The sequence below is a fragment of the Lytechinus variegatus genome, chromosome 1, assembly GCF_018143015.1.
Source record: "Lytechinus variegatus isolate NC3 chromosome 1, Lvar_3.0, whole genome shotgun sequence".
Classification (NCBI taxonomy): Eukaryota; Metazoa; Echinodermata; class Echinoidea; order Temnopleuroida; family Toxopneustidae; genus Lytechinus; species Lytechinus variegatus.
Window position 1 is genome coordinate 69,291,730 of NC_054740.1, and position 22,541 is coordinate 69,314,270.

At 40.2% G+C, this 22,541-nt stretch overlaps 2 protein-coding genes across 2 annotated transcripts in view; one reads left to right on the plus strand and one right to left on the minus strand.

The window, feature by feature from the left end:
* LOC121431712 overlaps nucleotides 1–22,541 on the minus strand; it is a 171,096-nt gene that overhangs the window by 60,859 nt on the left and 87,696 nt on the right. Inside the window, exons 76-81 of the mRNA XM_041629374.1 lie at nucleotides 17,214–21,231; nucleotides 16,008–16,339; nucleotides 15,108–15,300; nucleotides 13,613–13,793; nucleotides 13,064–13,299; nucleotides 2,094–3,971 (exon numbers count right to left, since the gene is read on the minus strand). Coding sequence (XP_041485308.1) covers nucleotides 2,094–3,971; nucleotides 13,064–13,299; nucleotides 13,613–13,793; nucleotides 15,108–15,300; nucleotides 16,008–16,339; nucleotides 17,214–21,231 — 6,838 coding nt within the window. The remainder of the gene's footprint in view (nucleotides 1–2,093; nucleotides 3,972–13,063; nucleotides 13,300–13,612; nucleotides 13,794–15,107; nucleotides 15,301–16,007; nucleotides 16,340–17,213; nucleotides 21,232–22,541) is intronic.
* LOC121421249 lies at nucleotides 5,846–8,441 on the plus strand. The gene is made up of 2 exons (XM_041615914.1): nucleotides 5,846–7,888; nucleotides 8,310–8,441. The coding sequence occupies exons 1-2, from the start codon at nucleotides 6,131–6,133 to the stop codon at nucleotides 8,421–8,423; spliced, it is 1,872 nt and encodes a 623-aa protein (XP_041471848.1). The 5' UTR covers nucleotides 5,846–6,130; the 3' UTR covers nucleotides 8,424–8,441.

A 22,541-nucleotide genomic window follows, 5' to 3' on the forward strand; every position in this document is an offset into this window, starting at 1 on the left:
GTCATATCATATAGCAAAATTGAAATATCCTTATTCTTTGTTATTTGAGAGAAAAGTAATAATCATAGATCAAAATATGTAACATGGGAATCATAATTGAGGAACTAGGAGTTTTAAGAGACATCAATTTTATCAAAATCACAGTGACTGCAGTATTTTGAATGCCAAAAATGAATTGTATGTAGAAAGAACAGTTAAAGCACAAATGATCGAAAATCTCGCGTTTGAGGACTGTATACCCCGATTTTCCCTTATCATCAAATATCTTCTCCCAGTAATACAAATCCTATTGCCCTCAGGCATGAAATTTAAGTATAGAAACACCTGTTTCTTGACCTCGGTCCGAAGATAATTCACCCCAGCGTCTACGGTCACAGCAGGGGGCCACACACGATGGATTGCAATGTGTGTAGTTCCGGCGAGAGCATGGATGTATACACGCGTTGATAGAAAGTTTTTTCTTCCTTTCTTTCTTTCCTTCCTTCCTTCTTTCTTTCTTTCTTTCTCTCTTTCTCTCTCTCTCTCTCTCTTCCTTCCTTCCTTCCTTTCTTTCTTTCTTTCTTTCTTTCTTTCTTTCTCTCTCTCTCTCTCTTCCTTCCTTTCTTCCTTTCTTTCTTTCTTTCTTCCTTCCTTTCTTTCCTTCTTTCTCTCTGTCTGACTGTCTAATTCTTTTCTTTCTAGACTTATTTTCTTCATCCACCCCCTTTCTACACCTCTAAAGAACGTGCATTTGCCAATCATATCTGTAGTAAGGCCTATAAATGTCCTTTTCTCAAAGTTGAGGTGTAGGCCTATACATAGAACATTAAAATACAAAGACCAGCATTATGAATCTAAATGTTTGGATAGCATTTCAATGTTCTATTCATATCTATTCAGAACGTTTTCTAATTCACATGCGTTATTAGCAGGTGATCTTCTTTATCTTTATCTCCCATTATTGTTCTTATTTTGTAGGCCTATAGCCTGTGTATACGGTAAACCTCCCTCTGAAATACCTTTCTTGGTTTCATGTTTTCTTTCAGATTTGTTTCCACCCAGGCGCGCCGGAACACTTTCAGTTTTTTTTTTTTTTTTTTTTTTTTTGGGGGGGGGGCAAAATCCCGAAGGGGGCACAATATTTTTGAAAGCGTGAGATACGGAAGCGATCGAGCGGGAGAGGGTGTGGTTGAGGGTGTAAAAATTGAGTGTAAAAGTTGCGTTTCTAAGAGCATTCAAAAATAAATTTCTTGAGAATTAAACAGTCTTGGGGTTCTTCGCCTGAACTCGCTCTCCAACGATGAACATTTTGACTTACAAAAAAATTAGCACAACATACCTAAGTTAGACATTTAATGGTGGAAACTAAAACGACCCAAAACAAACGGTGGAATGGATGCAGCGCACATGGGCAGTTTACCGGAGAACCACGTATGGTGCAATAATACGTTTGCGATTAAAAAAATAGTTACAGGCATAGTTTGTATTTAAATTATGAATAAGACTTTGGGGTAAAAAAATAATGATTTCATATTTTTGTGCATATTAGCAGCATGATTATTATACTTTGTATGTTGGTATGCCATTACTTCTATTTTTCGAACGTTAAGACTGTATCATTGCGCGAGTGAACCCATTTTCTTGCTGGACGGACAGAAACTATGCATGCATCGCAGTCCTTGCATGCTAAGCATACCGTAATTTTTATTCGCTTACTTTCCTTATTTCAAGGTCGATTTTCTTCGTTCGAAATTGAAAATGGACTAGCATTGGATGTCTGAATGTAATATGCCTTTGAAAACGTGTTTAATATCGAATACAATAATTTCATTCCGAAGATCCTTCTACAGGCAGACAAGTCTTACGTAATAGCACAGCGTTGATTATCATTTCGTCCTTGGCTCAACGCTCATTTAGCTGGCCCGTGGTGGTGAAATCGAGACAAGGGGATTACCTGGCCAAGACGAGTTTATCGGGGTTGGAAAAGTTGTTTGAGATATTCCAAACACGAATCGGGGTATAAAACCGCAGTTTGCAGTGCGAAGTGAGGTCGAGAATCAAACGGGACATTTTCGTAATGTATATTTAGAAATAGAAAATTTAAAATTTCTTACCTCCTCCCTTTCGTCCACCAGTATAGGCATCACTACCTCTTCTTGTCGGCCAGTAGAGAGATCCATAAGGGAAACCACCACCAGTAACACCATCAGGACCTGTCCCACCAAAAGATCCATGGCCAGAACCTGCATCTGCACTTGATGGAATGCCCTCTCTTTCTGCTGATGAGGATTCCAATCGTTCAGTGCCTGAGCAAGCAATGACAGATCCAATCTCAACATCCACAGAGTTCACTTCTGCGATGACATAGTCAGCTGATATCGTTGCACCGAATTTGACGTCAAGAGAGCCCATGTTAAGAACAGATCCCATGTTGGTTTCAAACTCCCATCGGCTGCCTGCATGAAGCTCAACGCTACCAAATGTAAACTGACCAGGAGTTGTGGTGTAATCAATGTCTGTACTTGCAACAGCAGTGTTTGACACTTTCATGGTACGACCTTCAGTGAGGATAAGGTTGTGTACCCCTAGCATCCTGCCATGAAGGTCAAGAGCTGTATGTACGGATCCTTTACCTGATATGAATGTCAGAGTCGAGAAAATAATTGCTCCACCATCATCAATGATAAGGTTAGTATTGACAGTTGTGTGAGTCTGATTTTCACCGAAAGTCTGTTCATATAGTACAGTATGATTGGAATGGACATGCAGAAGACCTGTGCCATCTCCTTCTACCTTCCTCAAATCAAGTTCTCTGACCTGACCATCTTCAGGAAGATGAAAGAGAGCATGGTTGTTCAGTTCTAAAATGTCAAGATGACCTACAGTCCAGGTTTCATTCAAGGTGAAGTACAGGAGAGCTTGACCATTGCTGTTGTCAATCACAAGTTCATCTGTGTAATCTTCCTCTTTGTACCTCTTGAAGTAGATGGATCCAGGACCACCATATCCACCACTACCACTTCCTCCAGCAGCATTGTAGGTTCCATGATAGAGGTATGATGCCCTTGGTAATATGTGTATGGCTATTCTGCCACCTCCACCACTACCACAGCTGGGTGATGATGAGGAACCCCCGGAAGCTGAGATAAGACCATTACCACTAAGATCCCGTCGAGCACTTACCCAAACACTTCCACCACTCCCACCTCCATGAATGGAGTCTTGTCCATTAGCTTCTAGGACACCATCAATCCTAATGTCGTCACTACTTACAGTAATTACTGAACCTCCATATCCACCTTGAGTGCCCTCTCCTCGTGTTCCATACAATGAGGGCTCATATATTGTACCAAATGATGGCAAAGCCTCAGCAGGATGTTGACCATCGCCGATACCCCCTGGACCACCATGGCCACCACCTCTACAGCTTCCATCCATATCATGACTTTGATTGACCATGCTCCTACCACTGGTACTTAATATGGCCCCTTCTTCAACTATGAGTTCATTGGTCCTGACATCTAGATAGTCCAAATCCAAAACAACACCTATCTTCAAATGGAACAGCCCACCTTTTATAACTAATCCTCCAACAGGATCAAATGTTGAACCCTGTTTCAGTGTTAAAGATGTGAAGTAGAACTCCCCTGGTGCTGAAAGTGGTGCAAAGTTGCTCTCATTTCTGCTCACAATGGTGGCTCCATCAAGAAAGGTCAGCCTGCCATTCTCTTCTACAGCCACATTTTCTACAGCAAGCATTCCAGCCACAACCAGGGTTGTCTGATCAATGGAGAGCAACCCAGGAAATGTCAAGATGCCTTCTCTTTCAACTTCAAAGTTACACTGGGTCAAAGATGATGTATTGGCTGGTATCAACGTATCTACCTCCAGCAATTGTTGATTCCCAACTATCAGGGTACCTGTCCTGTCACCAAACATTGTTCCAATGTTCAAAGATGAATTTGGGTGACCAAGCTCTAAGAATGCATGTCCTGCACAAAAGAAAAAATAAAAACAGAACAAAAGGATGCATTCAATACCAACAATTTCCTTTTGAAAAATAAAGGTTATGGGCAAATTTATGACATTGAAAATACATTTTATTTTATTTATTTATTTGTCCTTTTTTTAGCAAAACCATTTAACCTTATCTTGTACTCTAGCAAGGTTGCATAGAGACAGGAATTTGATTTTATTCTTCACTGAGCAGAGCTTCTTTAATTTAGGTTGCCATCGATGACCATAGCTAATTGAAATAGTTACTTTTGTCCAGGGCAGTGGATTTTTCCATGCCGTGCTTGGATAGGTCCCTTTTGTCCCAGGCAGGGATCCATTCTTTTTTGACCAGCTGCTTGGGATAGTTTAGGGCAAGGGTGTGTGTGTGCAGTAGTTTTCCATTAGGTTTTGGCAGACACCATTTTAACTTCGGTGAGCACACAGCTTATGTGCAGTTTTGAAGCCAGTAGAGAAATTACAATTTTTCCTTAAAATTCTGAAGGCATATCTCTAGGCTTATTTTCTTTTGGAGCAGCCTTATTTTCCAGTTTGTGAGCTGCTGATCTTTATTACCTGCATGAGGTCAGAAAGCAGTATTTAAATCATTTTTGAGCCTGTTTTGCTGAAAGTCATCGGTGAGTGTAAATGACTTTTCCATCCTTAAATTTTGGTATACAAAAAGAAAAGGAAGAAGAAAAATAACCAGTATAATATAATGTGAAATAAGATGTGATTTATTGGGATAGTTTTGTAAAAATCAAGATACATTTTCTTGGGTTTACAGAGACTTTAATGTTGTTGAAAAGTTTCATTTGAAGTTGAAGTTTATACTAGTTAGTAATCAAATGTTTTGAAAAACTGAGATAAATAAATGTATGAAAATCAGACAAGCTTGAATTGGATTTAAATGTTAATTACAAGAGAAGAAATATTTGTTTTAGGATATATTGTAGAAAAGGTTTTGGTTTATTTAAATTTTAGATGGTGCCAAGGTGGGACATAATTCCCTGACGACTTCTAGTCATTGAAGCCGAGCATTTCCGAAAGTCGCGAAGGACCACGAGATTCCCCGAGATTCACCGAGAGTAAACGAACAAGAGATACCATTGATTGTGGTGACGTATACACGTGATTGTTTGTCGAACTAAAGCAGGAATGATTGATAGAACTATGAACACTGATGAGAATGATAGTCCGATGGACATTAATTGTTAAGTTATTTTAGAAACTTGATTTTATAGAGGAACTTTCAACATAGGTTGCTTTTTATTTTTATCTCAGTCCTTGACTGATGTTGAATATAAATACTTGTGTTCGTGGATGGATCAATACAGGATCCTCACAGTTGATGTTAGTGTTGAGATGAGGCAAATGATGTTTTAGAGGAAAAGAAGACAGTTTTAGAAAGAAAACTCTGATGATAACAGCGAAGTTGATTATATTTGAATTTATGATGTTTTTGGTGAAATGGTAAACTGCATGGAGTTCGCAGTGTTTTGAAAATGAAATGTTTAATATTGATAGGTGATTAGAACAAAGGGTCGAGAAGTTGGAGTTAAGTGTTATATTGATTATATCATATTTGAATGTGATTCAGGTTATGAGTGGATCAGTACAGGATCCTTCATAGAGTGAGTTCTGATATTGCAAAACAAACCAATTATTTTGAAGGTATTTTGAAGGTATGTTGAAGATAGACAAATGAAACTTTGAAACAGGTCGATCAAAGGTATATTCAGTTGTAGAGATATTTATCAGTTTTGGGTGTCTCGAGACAAGGTAAAGTTGAAGTGGAAATAAGTGATATCTTTTTTTTTGAGAATTTACATTGTATTTTTTTTGTCCTGAATTTTAACAGTGAGAAACCATTTTTATTTCTAATTGGAAATCAAACAAAATTAACTGAAATAAATTGTAAATAATATCATACTGAATGGCACAAGTTTGATGTGAGTTTTATTTGAGTATATCCATGTGACATTTTCTGGGGGCTTGTCCGGGAGTCCAACTTGTGCCGTTCGCAGTCACATGGGTAATGTGTTCGTTGGAATATTATATTTTTGAATTTTTGGAATATTGAAACATTGTTTATCTGACCTCATCTAGACGAAGTAGAATTTTTCAATTACAGTAGGATAGATTTTTTTTCTCCAAAATGGATTATGCTAGTTTAATTGCAGCTGGTGAAAAGTTTGGGTTTACTGGCGAAGACCTTAGAAATTTTGTTTCAGAAGAACAGAAAAAGCAAAGGGAAGAGAGAGTTCAGTTGTTAGAATTAAGGAGACAGGAAAAAGAAACAGCAGAAATACAGTTAGAGATAGAACGCCAAAGAAATGCAAAAAGTGAATCAAGTTCTGATGGTATTAGAGCTAGGTCTCCAAAGTTACCTCGATTTTACGAAGACAAAGATAACATTGATGCTTACTTACAACGATTTGAACGTTATGCCCAAAGCCAAAGTTGGCCAACCACAGATTGGGCAATGAATCTTAGTGCTTTACTCACAGGAAAAGCTCTGGATGTACACGCTAGATTGACCAGTGATGAAGCAAAAGATTACAGGACATTGAAGACAGCCCTCCTGAAGGCCTTCCAGCTTACAGCAGAAGGATTCCGTGCGAAGTTTTATTCAGGTAAACCAGCCAACGGAGAAACCGCATCCCAATATGCGAACAGACTGGAGAGCTACTTAACTAGATGGATTGACCTCTCCAGCATCAACCATCGATATGAATGCCTATTTGATCTTCTTCTCAGAGAACATTTCATGAATGGGTGCCATCGTGACTTAGCAATTTTCCTGAGGGAAAGACAGCCAAAGACTACTAAAGACACCGTGAAACTGGCAGAACAATACTTAGACGCAAGAGGAGGCGTGTTCAGAGCACCACCGCAACAGAGGAATAACCCTACAGTGCATACCACAAGACCAGAAGGTAAAACTTATACTCCTCAAACTCCACCCCGACCCCGAACACCACAAACGTGTTACACATGTAACCAACCAGGTCACTTGTCTAGAAATTGCCCCAAACAGGCAACCAAACCTAATGTGCCTAAGACTTGTTTTATATGTCATAAACCGGGTCACTTTGCTAATAATTGTCGTTTCTCTTCCATTAAGTCAGCAGGTTTATTGGTATCACAGGAACCAGAAGCAGCCTGCGAATCAGAAGTTGAATCAGGAACCGATGCTGATTATTCACAACCCGAATATTCAGAACCTATCCCACACAGTCCATGTCAATGTCCATCTTGTACTAACACACAGGTTCGAATAGAAGCTTCATGCATGGTGGTAAGGATGCCACCCGATACCCCTCCTTTTGAACCCACAGCAGACCATGTCACATTTAGTTGCGGACACAGGTTACCACTGATGAGCGCTGCATGCTCTGATGAGTATGTAGTCAAAGACATGCCAGTTGTTGAAGGTATGATAGATAACAAAATAATTTCAGTTCTAAGAGACAGTGGTTGCAGCGGAGCAATCATCAAACAAGATCTCGTATCACAAAAACAAATGACAGGTGAAGAATGTACTTGTGTTCTAATTGATCGTACATTGAGAACCTTCCCAATTGCAATGATTGATGTAAACACCCCCTTTTACGTTGGTAAAGTTCGTGCATTGTGTGTAAAAACTCCTCTCTATGATCTAATTCTAGGAAACATTCCTGGTGTAAAATCACCAGATCATCCAGACCCACATTGGAAGCCGACAAAAATTGTCACGCCAGGTTGCGCAGTACAGACTAGAGCACAAGCACAACGAGAAGGCAAGCCATTTCGTCCCCTCAAGACTCCTAATCCCATGGAAGACATTGTGACGCCATCAGTTCTGAAAGAAGCGCAGCAGAAGGATCAGACTTTACATCGACTACGAGAATTGGCCGACAGCGGTGCAGAGAAAGTAAGTCGCCATAGTAACATCTCTTCATTCAAGTACAGAGATGGAATACTGTTTAGAGTATTTCATTCTTCCAACACAGATCCAGATTCAGTAATCAAACAAGTAGTTGTACCAAGCGAGTACCGTAAACAGGTTATGCACATGGCCCATGAGAATCTCCTAGGAGGTCATCAAGGTGCAAAGAAGACAACAGAGAAAATTCTTACCAATTTCTTTTGGCCTGGGATAAGTTCGGATGTTACAAGATATGTCCGATCATGTGATGTATGTCAGCGTACATTAGCTAAAGGCCGAGTAACCAAAGTTCCCTTAGGGAAAATGCCGCTCATAGAAGTCCCCTTTGAGCGTATAGCCGTAGACATAGTAGGACCAATACATCCCATGACCGATAACAAAAATCGTTATATTCTCACTGTTATAGATTACGCCACCAGATATCCTGAAGCAGTTCCTCTACCAAGCATCGAGACAGAAAGAGTCGCCGAGGCCCTTGTTAGCATCTTCACCCGAGTTGGAATTCCAAAGGAAATGCTGACTGATCAAGGAGCCCAGTTTACATTAGATCTCATGAAAGAAGTAAGCAAGCTACTTTCTATCCATCACTTCACAACATCACCGTACCACCCAGCAGCAAATGGTCTCGTCGAACGTTTTAATGGAACCCTCAAACAGATGCTGAAACGTATGTGTGCAGAGAACCCGAAGGATTGGGACAGGTACATCACCCCACTTCTGTTTGCAGTCAGAGAATCACCACAAGAAAGTATGGGCTTCTCACCGTTTGAGCTTCTCTACGGAAGGAAAGTTCGCGGACCCCTCGACATTCTCAAGGAACTCTGGACTGGTGAAGTTGAAACGGCTGAAACGAAATCCACCTACCACTACATCTTGGATCTCCGTAACAGGATCGATGAGACATGTAGAAATGCCCATGCCCAGCTTCAATAGTCATCAGACAGATATGCCAGATACTACAATCAGAAGGCAAGACACAGAGAACTTCAGGCTGGAGATAAGGCACTTCTACTCCTCCCAACTGATCGTAACAAACTCCTTCTACAGTGGAAGGGACCCTTCGAAGTAATCTCCAAAGTAAGTCCTACTGACTACAGGATTGATCTAAATGGTAAATCAAAGGTATTCCATATCAACCTTCTCAAAAGGTATCATGATAGAATTGACCCATCTCCTTCTCTTTCAGATACTCAGACGGCTTGTACTGCTATCATCGAATGCGAGGATGACGACACCGAAGATGACACACCACAACTAACCAACACATCTCTCTTACAACCATTTCCGTTGCAGGCAAAGGAGTCACTTAATGACATCACAATTAATTCAGACCTTTCTTCCCCACAGAAAGAACAAATCAATGAACTTCTCAACCACTATCAAGATGTCTTGTCAGATCTACCTGGATGCACCTCGTTAGGCGAGCACAGCATCATACTAAAAGATAATGACTTTAAGCATCTCAAGAGTAAACCTTACCCCATTCCTTATTCTCTTAGGGACACCGTCAAAGACGAAGTGAAGACAATGTTGTCTATGGGAGTTATTGAACCATCAGAGAGCCCTATAGCTTCCCCAATTGTACTTGTCAAAAAACCCGATGGAACTAATCGTTTCTGTGTCGATTTCAGGAAACTAAACAAGGTTACTTTGTTTGACGCAGAACCCATACCAGATCAAGATGAGTTGTTCACCAAAGTTGCTCATGCAAAATATTTCACAAAAATAGATCTAAGCAAAGGATACTGGCAAATGCCCATGTCACCTGAATCAAAACCTCTAACCGCCTTTCTCACACCAAATGGTCTCTTTCAGTTTACAGTTATGCCGTTTGGCCTTGTAAACGCCCCTGCCTCCTTCAGTCGAATGATGAGAAGACTTCTTAATGGACTTGATGGAGCTGTGAACTACATAGATGACATACTGATATACTCAACGACATGGGAACAACATGTTGCAACCCTCAACGAACTACTCAGTAGACTACGAGCTGCAAAGCTCACCGCTAGACCCAGCAAGTGTTTCGTCGGACAGTCAAGCGTTGAATTTCTAGGGCATGTGATCAACAAAGGAACAGTGAGTCCACGTCCAGAGAAGCTCAAGGCTATTCAAGAAATCAGCCGACCACAAACCAAGCGGGAACTCAGGTCATTCTTAGGTATGACCAACTACTACAGGAAATTCATCCCCAATTATGCCGCCATCGCCGCACCACTAACAGATAGGACAAGAAATGCTGAACCCTTCCAAATCAGATGGGAAACGAGTCAAGAACAGTCCTTCAACACACTCAAAGACAAACTCACCAACCCACCCATCCTTCATCTACCAGATTTGTCACAAGATTTCATCCTCAGAACGGATGCATCTAATATCGGACTTGGAGCAGTTCTACTTCAGACGCATGAAGGTAAACGATTTCCAGTTGCTTATGGAAGTCGCAAGTTACTGAAGAGAGAACAAGCATACTCCACCATAGAACGAGAGTGTCTAGCCGTAATTTGGGCTGTTAGGAAGTTTGAGCCATATTTGTACGGAAGACAGTTTGTGCTCGAAACAGATCACCATCCTTTGACCTACATGAATAGTGTGAATCCTGCTAATGGAAGACTGATGCGCTGGATCTTAGCGTTACAGCCATACAGGTTTAGAGTGGAGGCTTTTCGTGGTAGCGACAATGTGGGAGCAGATCTTTTGAGTAGATTGTAAATAAATAAATGAAAAGTATATATGTATTTCCTCAAAAGGGGGAGTAAAATGTCACATTGAAAATACATTTTATTTTATTTATTTATTTGTCCTTTTTTTAGCAAAACCATTTAACCTTATCTTGTACTCTAGCAAGGTTGCATAGAGACAGGAATTTGATTTTATTCTTCACTGAGCAGAGCTTCTTTAATTTAGGTTGCCATCGATGACCATAGCTAATTGAAATAGTTACTTTTGTCCAGGGCAGTGGATTTTTCCATGCCGTGCTTGGATAGGTCCCTTTTGTCCCAGGCAGGGATCCATTCTTTTTTGACCAGCTGCTTGGGATAGTTTAGGGCAAGGGTGTGTGTGTGCAGTAGTTTTCCATTAGGTTTTGGCAGACACCATTTTAACTTCGGTGAGCACACAGCTTATGTGCAGTTTTGAAGCCAGTAGAGAAATTACAATTTTTCCTTAAAATTCTGAGGGTATTTCTCTAGGCTTATTTTCTTTTGGAGCAGCCTTATTTTCCAGTTTGTGAGCTGCTTATCTTTATTACCTGCATGAGGTCAGAAAGCAGTATTTAAATCATTTTTGAGCCTGTTTTGCTGAAAGTCATCGGTGAGTGTAAATGACTTTTCCATCCTTAAATTTTGGTATACAAAAAGAAAAGGAAGAAGAAAAATAACCAGTATAATATAATGTGAAATAAGATGTGATTTATTGTGATAGTTTTGTAAAAATCAAGATACATTTTCTTGGGTTTACAGAGACTTTAATGTTGTTGAAAAGTTTCATTTGAAGTTGAAGTTTATACTAGTTAGTAATCAAATGTTTTGAAAAACTGAGATAAATAAATGTATGAAAATCAGACAAGCTTGAATTGGATTTAAATGTTAATTACAAGAGAAGAAATATTTGTTTTAGGATATATTGTAGAAAAGGTTTTGGTTTATTTAAATTTTAGATGGTGCCAAGGTGGGACATAATTCCCTGACGACTTCTAGTCATTGAAGCCGAGCATTTCCGAAAGTCGCGAAGGACCACGAGATTCCCCGAGATTCACCGAGAGTAAACGAACAAGAGATACCATTGATTGTGGTGACGTATACACGTGATTGTTTGTCGAACTGAAGCAGGAATGATTGATAGAACTATGAACACTGATGAGAATGATAGTCCGATGGACATTAATTGTTAAGTTATTTTAGAAACTTGATTTTATAGAGGAACTTTCAACATAGGTTGCTTTTTATTTTTATCTCAGTCCTTGACTGATGTTGAATATAAATACTTGTGTTCGTGGATGGATCAATACAGGATCCTCACAGTTGATGTTAGTGTTGAGATGAGGCAAATGATGTTTTAGAGGAAAAGAAGACAGTTTTAGAAAGAAAACTCTGATGATAACAGCGAAGTTGATTATATTTGAATTTATGATGTTTTTGGTGAAATGGTAAACTCCATGGAGTTCGCAGTGTTTTGAAAATGAAATGTTTAATATTGATAGGTGATTAGAACAAAGGGTCGAGAAGTTGGAGTTAAGTGTTATATTGATTATATCATATTTGAATGTGATTCAGGTTATGAGTGGATCAGTACAGGATCCTTCATAGAGTGAGTTGTGATATTGCAAAACAAACCAATTATTTTGAAGGTATTTTGAAGGTATGTTGAAGATAGACAAATGAAAATTTGAAACAGGTCGATCAAAGGTATATTCAGTTGTAGAGATATTTATCAGTTTTGGGTGTCTCGAGACAAGGTAAAGTTGAAGTGGAAATAAGTGATATCTTTTTTTTTGAGAATTTACATTGTATTTTTTTTGTCCTGAATTTTATCAGTGAGAAACCATTTTTATTTCTAATTGGAAATCAAACAAAATTAACTGAAATAAATTGTAAATAATATCATACTGAATGGCACAAGTTTGATGTGAGTTTTATTTGAGTATATCCATGTGACAATGGGCAAATTTGGCACCTTTTGAATATTCATACCTCTTACACAAAGGCATGTATTCTGAACCTGGATTCACAATTGTGAGATCAACATTATGACATAACAACAGATGCAGGTGAAAAAATGTGATGCCTCCTAGGCACCTGGTCAAATGTCAGAGTCACATCTCTCTCATAGGAATCTAGCAATAGGATTTCATTACTTATATTCATGGTTTGAAATTTTTGTCACTCCAAATTCAATTTTTAACACTGTTACGCATCTTTAGGTGCCAGTTGGGATTCAGTTTAAGCCAATGCATGCCACTAGGCACCTTATTGGCGACACTAGGCACAAAAGTTACTTTGCTTTGGCACAAACTGGCGCCGGCCAGTGGACTCCAAGCATTCCTGGCCTAACAATAAATAGATATAAACTTTTTATTTCCTTTAGTTGATTTTACACAGACCAATAGTCAAAATCCTTCAGACAACTTACGGTATGGCATGCAATGTATATATGTGATTTTACCTCGAATGTTTAGTGAATCCAAAGCAAAATCTCGAATGCCCTGATCAGATCTCAGGATAGTGAAGGCCTGCTGAGGGTTGCTGCTTCTTTGAGATCCGTCAATGATCATCCTGTGTCTTGGAATACCGCTCAGTTTATCTGCCAAATATACAGTTCCAGCTGCGCCTATGTAGGTCTCGGGACTCGGGATGTTGCTTCCACCTCCTCTAGTTTCATAGGATCCTACATAGCTTAAACTGCAGAGACAAGAGTATTAAAAGGCATATTTCAAGCATTGATCTTGAGCCACATTTTGGTACATTCAATATGAATGTCGTTAAATACATGTATGGAGATGGTGTACATTGGCAGCCTGTTTGCGCAAGTAGCAGCAGTTAATGATCTCCAAATAGCTGGAATAATTAGTTGAGACAACAATGTATGATCAGGTTTGAACTAAAATCAAAGTTGTCTTCAAGAGTGGCATAACCAGGCAAATTTCCAATCTACTTTTCTCAACCTGTCTGCACAAGGTTACTTTGAAATATTAGTGAGTAATTATGAGCTTACCTGTTTTGAGAATGAATAGCAATCCTTCCACCTGAACCTCCACCACCAGTCCCAGCCCCGTTTCCTCCTTGAGCCCGAATAGAGCCATGGCCATTCAGGTCTTGGACATCCAAGAAGACAGCACCTCCACTACCCCCTCCACTAGATCCTGTTCCTGGCAGCCCATCAACTATGATCATGCCTGTTAAAAAACAATGATTCTTTGGCTAAATTTTGGTAAATTTATAAAGAATGCAAATTGAGAGTAGCATGTCTGACCCCTTATATACAATATGAGACCTACATGTACCAGAAATTATTTGTTTGGGTTTTCTAGTTCACATGGAAAGCTATGATGATCAAGGCCTGATGAATTTGTCAAGTGGGGTGATAATGGAGATTGAATATACGTAAATGGTGAATATTTCATGAAATTATTAAGATCTCAATGTTTTTTTCAACTTGGGCAGTAGTTCAAACAAGGCAAAAGCAATTTTGTGTCTCGCCCACGTATAAATAACCAGAAATATTGTGATTCGCGAGGGCATGCAACAGAATTGTATCAAAACTTCATTGTAATATGATTGGGATGGAATAACACTTGCCTTAAGAGCCTTGCACGTAAACTTTAATGTTGACCTGAAAATAACCTTTTACCTTATCATGTGACCTCCGACTGCAGCATAACATGCAGGTCCCCCAAGTCAATCTACCATCCAAGTTTGGTTGAAAAGCACCTTACGGTTGCGGAGTTAGGTAAGGTTGACCTGAAAATGACCTTTGACCTTACCATATGACCTCCGACTGCAGCATATCATGCAGGTCCCCTAAGTACATCTACCATCCAAGTTTGGTTGAAAAGTGACCTACGGTTGCGGAGTTAGGTGTCATAAGAGAGTCTTGCATGTAAACTTTAACGTTGACCTGAAAATGACCTTTGACCTTACCATGTGACCTCCAACTGCAGCATAACATGCAGGTCCCCAAAGTCCATCTACCATCCAAGTTTGGTTGACAAGCGACTTATGGTTGCAGAGTTAGGTGTCATAAGAGAGTCTTGCATGTAAACTTTAACGTTGACCTGAAAATGACCTTTGACCTTACCATATGACCTCCGACTGCAGCATATCATGCAGGTCCCCTAAGTCCATCTACCATCCAAGTTTGGTTGAAAAGTGACCTACGGTTGCGGAGTTAGGTGTCATAAGAAAGTCTTGCATGTAAACTTTAACGTTGACCTGAAAATGACCTTTGACCTTACCATGTGACCTCCAACTGCAGCATAACATGCAGGTCCCCCAAGTCCATCTACCATCCAAGTTTGGTTGAAAAGCACCTTACGGTTGTGGAGTTATGTGTCATTAGATTTGTGACGGACGGACGACGGACGACATTTGGATCCCTAAGTCTCGCCTTCACCTCTGGTGGGCGAGACAAAAAGGGGGGAAACATGGAAATGGACAGTGATTCACCAAATGGACATCAACTCTGCAGAATTAATTAATAATTAACTCACCATTTATGGTTGCAACCCCTGTAAGGGTAATGGACAGGAATCCACCTCCAGCTCCGCCATATCCATCAGTTCCATTTCCTCCCCTGCTACCCCCTTTGTCAGGTTTCATGACATCACCATACGCAGCTCCTCCTGGCATGCTCTCACCCTGGGGTGATCCCCCGTAACCTCCATGACCTCCGCCAGTTCCACCCTATTTGGAAAATGGGGTAAGACATTAATAAGCATATAGTATGAAAGGGCCATGATTACCAAGCACGGAAAAGGTACAGTGTCTTTACATGGATATTGCGTCATGCATCAATTGACATGCATACAATTATCTTAGAAATATTCAAATGTATATAAGTATAGAGTACAAGCAAGCTACCCTGTAGGGTTATATCCTGATCACCCTGTGGGTGCAGTGAAAGGGCGCATAAATCTGGTTCACCCAGACCTAACTTGCTTTCATTTGGAAGTCTATAGCATATAATCGATATGCATGCCATAAAGATATTTTGGGCTTAAGGTGAAAGTTGCTGATAGTTTATCATATAAAAGATGAGTAGTCTTTCTTTCAACAAAGAGATGTTTAAAAAAAACCTATGACTGTGAGCCAAAATTACTACAGGTGTTAAGGCAGGCATGTAGACTGGTTGCCAAAGACTTTTTGTTTGACAAAGTTAATCCTGATGGGGTTTTTGTTTGAAAGTTAATCCTGGAGGGGTAAGTGCTAGAAGTAGTATGTAGATGCAAGTATCTTATCAAATCTTCAGACATACAAGATGAATCCCCATTATAGTAAAAGAAGAAGTGACCCCTAAAATTCCAAGTAGATCTGCAAAGTTTCTTTTAAGACAAAGGCTGATTTCTTAACCCCACATCTATATCAGCAACTTCATCAAAGGGTTTACCTACCATGCCCTGACCCGGCCCTTCTAAACTGCCTCCAGTCAGATCAATAGAACCTCCAGGATTCACTATGACGTTGCTACCCTCCAGGTACAATTCAGGTATGGAGAGACTTCCTCCATAGTCTACCTGAAGTCTTCCTACAGATATGTTTGCACTCCTCCCAGACAGAGAAAGAGTAGCATGCTCCTGGATAACGATGGATGCCAAGCTGTACACTCCACGAGGGGAGATGAAAGTGTAGCTTCCGCCGACGTACACTGCAGTACGAGCCTCAGAGGAAAGTGACAGAAACTGGTGGGCACCAACTACAAGCTCAAAAATGTTGGTTAAAGTACCTACATCAGAGAAAGACAAAGAGTAAAAACAAGATGATAATAGATTCCATGTTTGAATTCATGATTACATATGTGTAGCTATGAAAATAGTGCATGTATGAACAAAAAGTTGGTGGGTTTTCAAAGGACAAGTCCACTCCAACAAGAACTTGATTTGAATAAAAAGAGAAAAATTCAACAAGCGTAACACTGATAATTTCATCAAAATCGGATGTAAAATAAGAAAATTATGAAATTTTAAAGTTTCGCTTCATTTCACAAAACAGTTATATGCACATCTCGGTCGGTATGCAAATGAGGGAACTGATGACATCACTCACTCACTATTTCTTATGTATTTTATCATATGAAATATTTGTATTTTCTCGTCATTGTCATGTGAAATGAAGTTTCATTCCTCCCTGAACACGTGGAATTCCATTATTTAACATTTTGTGCTTCAGGGCAAGGAGGTCCTAATCATCAATTCGTAAAAATTGAAATATTGTATAATTCAAACAACAAAAAACAAAAGAAATAGTGAGTGAGTGACATCATCAACTCTCTCATTTGGATGTAACTGATTGTTCATTTTGTTAAAAATTTTGTTAAAAATAAGCGAAACTTTGAAAAGTCATAACTTTCTTATTTTACATCCGATTTTGACGAAATTTTTTAAGCAATGTGCTTGTCTGTTTTTTCTCTATTGATTCAAATCAACATTTTTCTGAGGTGGACTTGACCTTTAAAGACCAATTCGTTCATATTTTTCATTTTCCTGAAAACAATCCTTCTAACTGAATTCAAATACAATTTGAAAAAAAGAAAAAAAGAAAAGTAAAAAGAAAAGTAAACATTAGATAGATTCAACAATATTCTACAATATCATTCTTACCAGATATCTGATTGCTTGCACCCTGGAAGGCAACACTTGAGGGTAGTCTGATTTCTCCTTCAGGATCCACCAAAAAGCTACAATGAAAGACACCTCTCTCTTCCTCGCTCTCCACGCTTAGTACCATGGTGTTATGAACCTGAATTTGGCAGGATGAATCACTCTCCAGTTTGTCAATCACGACTTCAATGTTCTCTCCCTCAAGTTCAAGGCGAACGCTACTCAGAAGTGTCAACTTGGAAAATATAAAGGGTTCATTCTGCGTCTCGTTTATCAGGGTAACAAGGGGTGAAATGGAAACAGCACCGTCATTGCTGATATAGAGTTCATTAGATGTTGTGATTCCTATCTGAGTTTGTTGCAAAGCAGTGCCTGAAGAGCCTCCTTGGTTGCCGTCACTGGCGCTTCCACCATGGGTAACATAAGTACCTTTGAATTTACTAGCAGAAGAAAGGATTGCAGCAATGCGACCCCCTCCTCCTCCCCCACCAGCTATTTCCCCACCATTCCCACCAGTTGCTCTGAGAACACCTGATCCTAAGAAATGTTCTGTCATGATGTGTATGGCACCACCGCTTCCTCCACCACCTGCCCCGTTTCCACTCTGGCCATCTGCACCAATAGTTCCATCAACCCTTATAGTCTCTGATAAAATAGAAATCACTCCACCACCAACTCCACCTGCTCCAGCATCGCTACTTCCGCCCCCACTTCCAAAGTCCCTTGTGCCATACAGACTACCTATTGTCCTTTGAAGAGTGGTTGCACCACTGGATGCAAAACCACCAGATCCACCATGACAAGCACCGGAACCACCCCCAGAGACACTCTGACCCGGGCATGGCCCTTCACCTGGTCCAAAGCCTCTTCCATAACTTGATATCATTCCCCCATACTCCACCACAACAGAAGGGGTATTGATTTCAAGCCATCCACTTTCCAGTTTACCACCGTATCTTACTTCCAAACTACTCAGCAATTCCAGATTGATAAATAATTCTGTAGAACTCTCAAATTGTAACAGGCCGTTTCCATGAACTTGGATTGAGGTAGCTGAGAAAGATCCTGGTGGATTGATAATTAGCTCATTACGATCCAGAAGTATTGCAGAATGGGCTGTGGCATCGATAACCATAGATGCACTGGATCCAATAACAATGTTTGCTACATCAGTTAACTGACCGGAAAGTTTAAATGAGGTTTCTGTAAACATGTTTTCTAAGATGTAAATGTTTGGTGGAAGGTATATCTCTGCACTTTCCATTACCTCAAGAGCACATGTTATGTAGTAAAATGTTGCAACTGCTTGATCTCTGGCAAGGAACAGTTTTTGATTATCAATAACCTGAAGTAATCCTGTATTATCTCCATGCAAATTGTTAATTGTGATTGTGGAATGTGATGAACTGTTAAATCTGAGTTTTGCATATTTCCTCAACACAACATCATCAAAAGTTATATCTGTCTCATTTGAATAAAACACAGTACTACTAACAGTTAACATACCACCATTATCCACAGTCAAGGAGCTTTGTCCAGAGTTACCTATAGTGGTTGTGGCATAAACTGTACCAGCTGCACCATTGGAATATCCGCCACCTCCATGAGCTTCAATTATACCATAAAAGTGACTGATACTTGATGAAAGAGAGATGCGACCCCCACCACCACCTGATGTTGATGATCCTCTTGCTGTCCCTCCATTAGACCTGATTGTACCATGACCCTGAAAGAAACCATTTACCTGGATGTTAATACTTCCTCCAGAGCCACCACCAATAATTCCTGAAGAGTCTTGTCCATTTGCAGAAAGCATCCCTTCCAATATCATATCTGATTCAACTTCAAAAGATATCGTTCCTCCTCCACGAACTTCTGAAGAACCATAATTGACTCCACTACCTGGTGTGGAAGCAACAGTGCTGGAACCATAGGTTACACCTGCTATTCCTGCATACACACCACCTTCGCCGCCATGGCTTGCACCAGATCTGGGGTCTGGAGGGCTTCCCGGGCCATCAACAAGACCACCAGCATCTGCAGATATGCGGGCACCTCTTGCTATGTAGGCATCTCCGCAGATGATGGAAAACATCTTACGATCTGAATTCGTACTCAGTTCTGATGACTCATGCATTTGGAAGTCTGATGCATGTATTCGGTAGCCTTCACTAAGATCAAGATGGGCACTGACGTCAATGATAAGACTTTCAATGTCCATGGTTCCAGGTATCGCCATCCTACCAAATGTGGCATTCTCGTAGCTAGTGAGATACGAGTTCCTTTGTAATCTGACAGATATTGCCATGAGAGTACCTGATACAGTAGCTGATGCCCCTTCCCCAAGGATGAAATCTTCTGTTTCTAGCAGCCCTTCCAAATTCACTGTCCCTTGCATCAAAATGGAAGGCGGAAGGATGAGTCTGGCATGTTCGGTAATTTCAAAACTGCACTGTGCTCCAAGGTGATCAAACTCAACAGAATCTAATTGCACAGTTGAATTACCAGGCAGCAGTACATGACCACTCAAATCACCTCTCAGTTGTCCTATGGTAATATTCAGGTCTAATGCCACTTGATATCCATCTGTTACCTTCAGAATATCAACCTGATTTACGTTATTCAACGTGTCTGCTGTTATTGTTGTAGGGGTATCTGTTAACCCGGCCAGGATGAGATGTCTTTCTCCATCATATGATTGCTGGTAGATGGTACCACTTGAACCTGACCCGTGTCCACCATCAACTTCAAAGGAACCCATGAAGTTGTTGTCATCATCTGTGAAATGGACAGAGATCCTTCCTCCACCCCCTCCACCACCTCCAAAGTTTGCTAACGCATTTCCTCCTCGGCTTGAAATGGTACCATAACCTACGAGACAAGGTGTTTGAATGAGAATACTGCCACCACTTCCAGCACCTTGGTTCTGCAAAGTCGAATCACCACCATCCATGCTGATATCCCCGTTGATAACTGCACATCTCGCAATGACAAGCTTCAGCTGCCCACCTCCTCTACTTCCTGAGCCATAAGAACCATAGTCCAATGGATCAATGGCGCTTCCAAATGGAGGATGTTCTGTATTGCCACCATAACCCCCATAGCTACCCCCTTCTGGTGATGGCGTATCTCCAACAAATCTCAAACCTGCTCCTTTCCCATCAATCAGACCTCCAGGATTGATATGAAGGTCAACAACTGAAATCACAGTGATAATATCACCACTTTCATTTCCTAGGATCTTGAGGACAGCTCCACCATGAATCATAATGGAATGATAGTCATAGCTGCCAGCAGGCAAGGAGCAGGTCTGACCAGACAGCAAGACTAGGTTTCCATCAGTCATACAAAAAACATCATCTAAAGGATCTCCTACAGGCTCTGTCCATGGCATTGCTGTAATCAACTCAAATGATCCTGGGTTAAACTGTGACCTATAGAGAGTTTCAAATGTAGCAAAGTCAAGACTGAGTTTTATGTTGTATGGACACCTATCAGACACATCCAATCTGCCATCTTCATACACATGTACATTATTTATTCTGAGAATGCCGAGTTCACCAACATCTGAGTTTTGTGGCCCAGTCCTTGCAGGATAACTTGCTAGAAAGGCACCATCCTTCCGAATATCAACTCTTCCATCTTGGACACCATCTACTGCTCCACAAAGGTCAAAGGTCACACCTCTCAATGTAAGATAGCTTGGTATCTTAATGTAAGCCTCATATTGAACAATAATGTTTACTGCAAGATCCATCTCAGTTTGTTCTTCATATTCACAGCCAGAGGATCCACAAACACCAAGAAAAAATGAAGCACCATGTGCTATTTCAATACTACCAGTTCTGTCACCGATGACATGACCAGCACTAATGCACGTTGCATCATTGTTCAGAGTACATATGACAATGACTTTTCCTTTGTCACGGATGTGAAGAGTTTGCAGACTCAGAGATGGAAATGGCACAGCCAAATGGGCAACGCGATCTGTTTCTCTTCCACAATTGCTGATATGCATCTAAAGTGGAAAACAGAGAAGAGGAAACATTTTTAAAGGAAATTCATGTGATGAATTATTGTCTAATAATTTTCCACTTCATCATTTTCATCCCCCCAAACATAACAGTGATTTGACCAGAAGAACAAGTGGAATGCCTCTGGCCGTCTCACCTGCATCACGCGGTTCAATATAGCAGCAGGGCTGACTTTGAATACTACTCTAACTCGCACAAGATGTTCAGTGATACATGGTTACTCTTATGTCCACTTTTTATGAACTAGACCAATAAACTTACAGAGATATGATGGTTATTCAACAAAAAAACCCCAACATGGCCAAAGTTCACTGACCTTACATGACCTTTGACCTTGATCATGTGACCTGAAACTCGCACAGGATGTTCAGTGATGCTTGATTACTATTATGTCCAAGTTTCATGAATCAGATCCATAAACTTTCAAAGTTATGATGGTAATTCAACAGATACATCCAATTCGGAGAAAGTTCATTGACCTTTGACCTTGGTCATGTGACCTGAAACGCGCACAGGATGTTCAGTGATACTTGATTACTCTAATGTCCAAGTTTAATGAACTATACCAATAAACTTTCAAAGTTATGATGGTAATTCAACAGACACCCCCGATTCGGCCAAAGTTCATTGACCCTAAATGACCTTTGACCTTAATCATTAGACCTGAAACTTGCACAAAATGTTCAGTGATACTTGATTACTATTATGTCCAAGTTTCATGAATCAGATCCATAAACTTTCAAAGTTATGATGGGAATTCAACAGATATCCCCAATTCGGCCAAAGTTCATTGACCCTAAATGACCTTTGACCTTAGTCATGTGACGTGAAACTCATGCAGGATGTTCAGTGATACTTGATTAACCTTATGTCCAAGTTTCATGAACTAGGTCCATATATTTTCTAAGTTATGATGACATTTCAAAAACTTAACCTCAGGTTAAGATTTCGATGTTGATTCCTCCAACATGGTCTAAGTTCATTGACCCTAAATGACCTTTGACCTTGGTCATGTGACATGAAACTCTAATAGGATGTTCAGTAATACTTGATTAACCTTATGGCCAAGTTTTATTAACTAGGTCCATATACTCTCTAAGTTATGACGTCATTTCAAAAACTTAACCTCAGGTTAAGATTTGATGTTGACGCCACCGCCGTCGGAAAAGCGGCGCCTATAGTCTCACTCTGCTTCGCAGGTGAGACAAAAACCAGGGCAAAAGCAATTATACCAATGACCTAATATCACAAGTGTAAAGAAATGCTTTTAGATTTGTGAACAGGGAGTATGGCA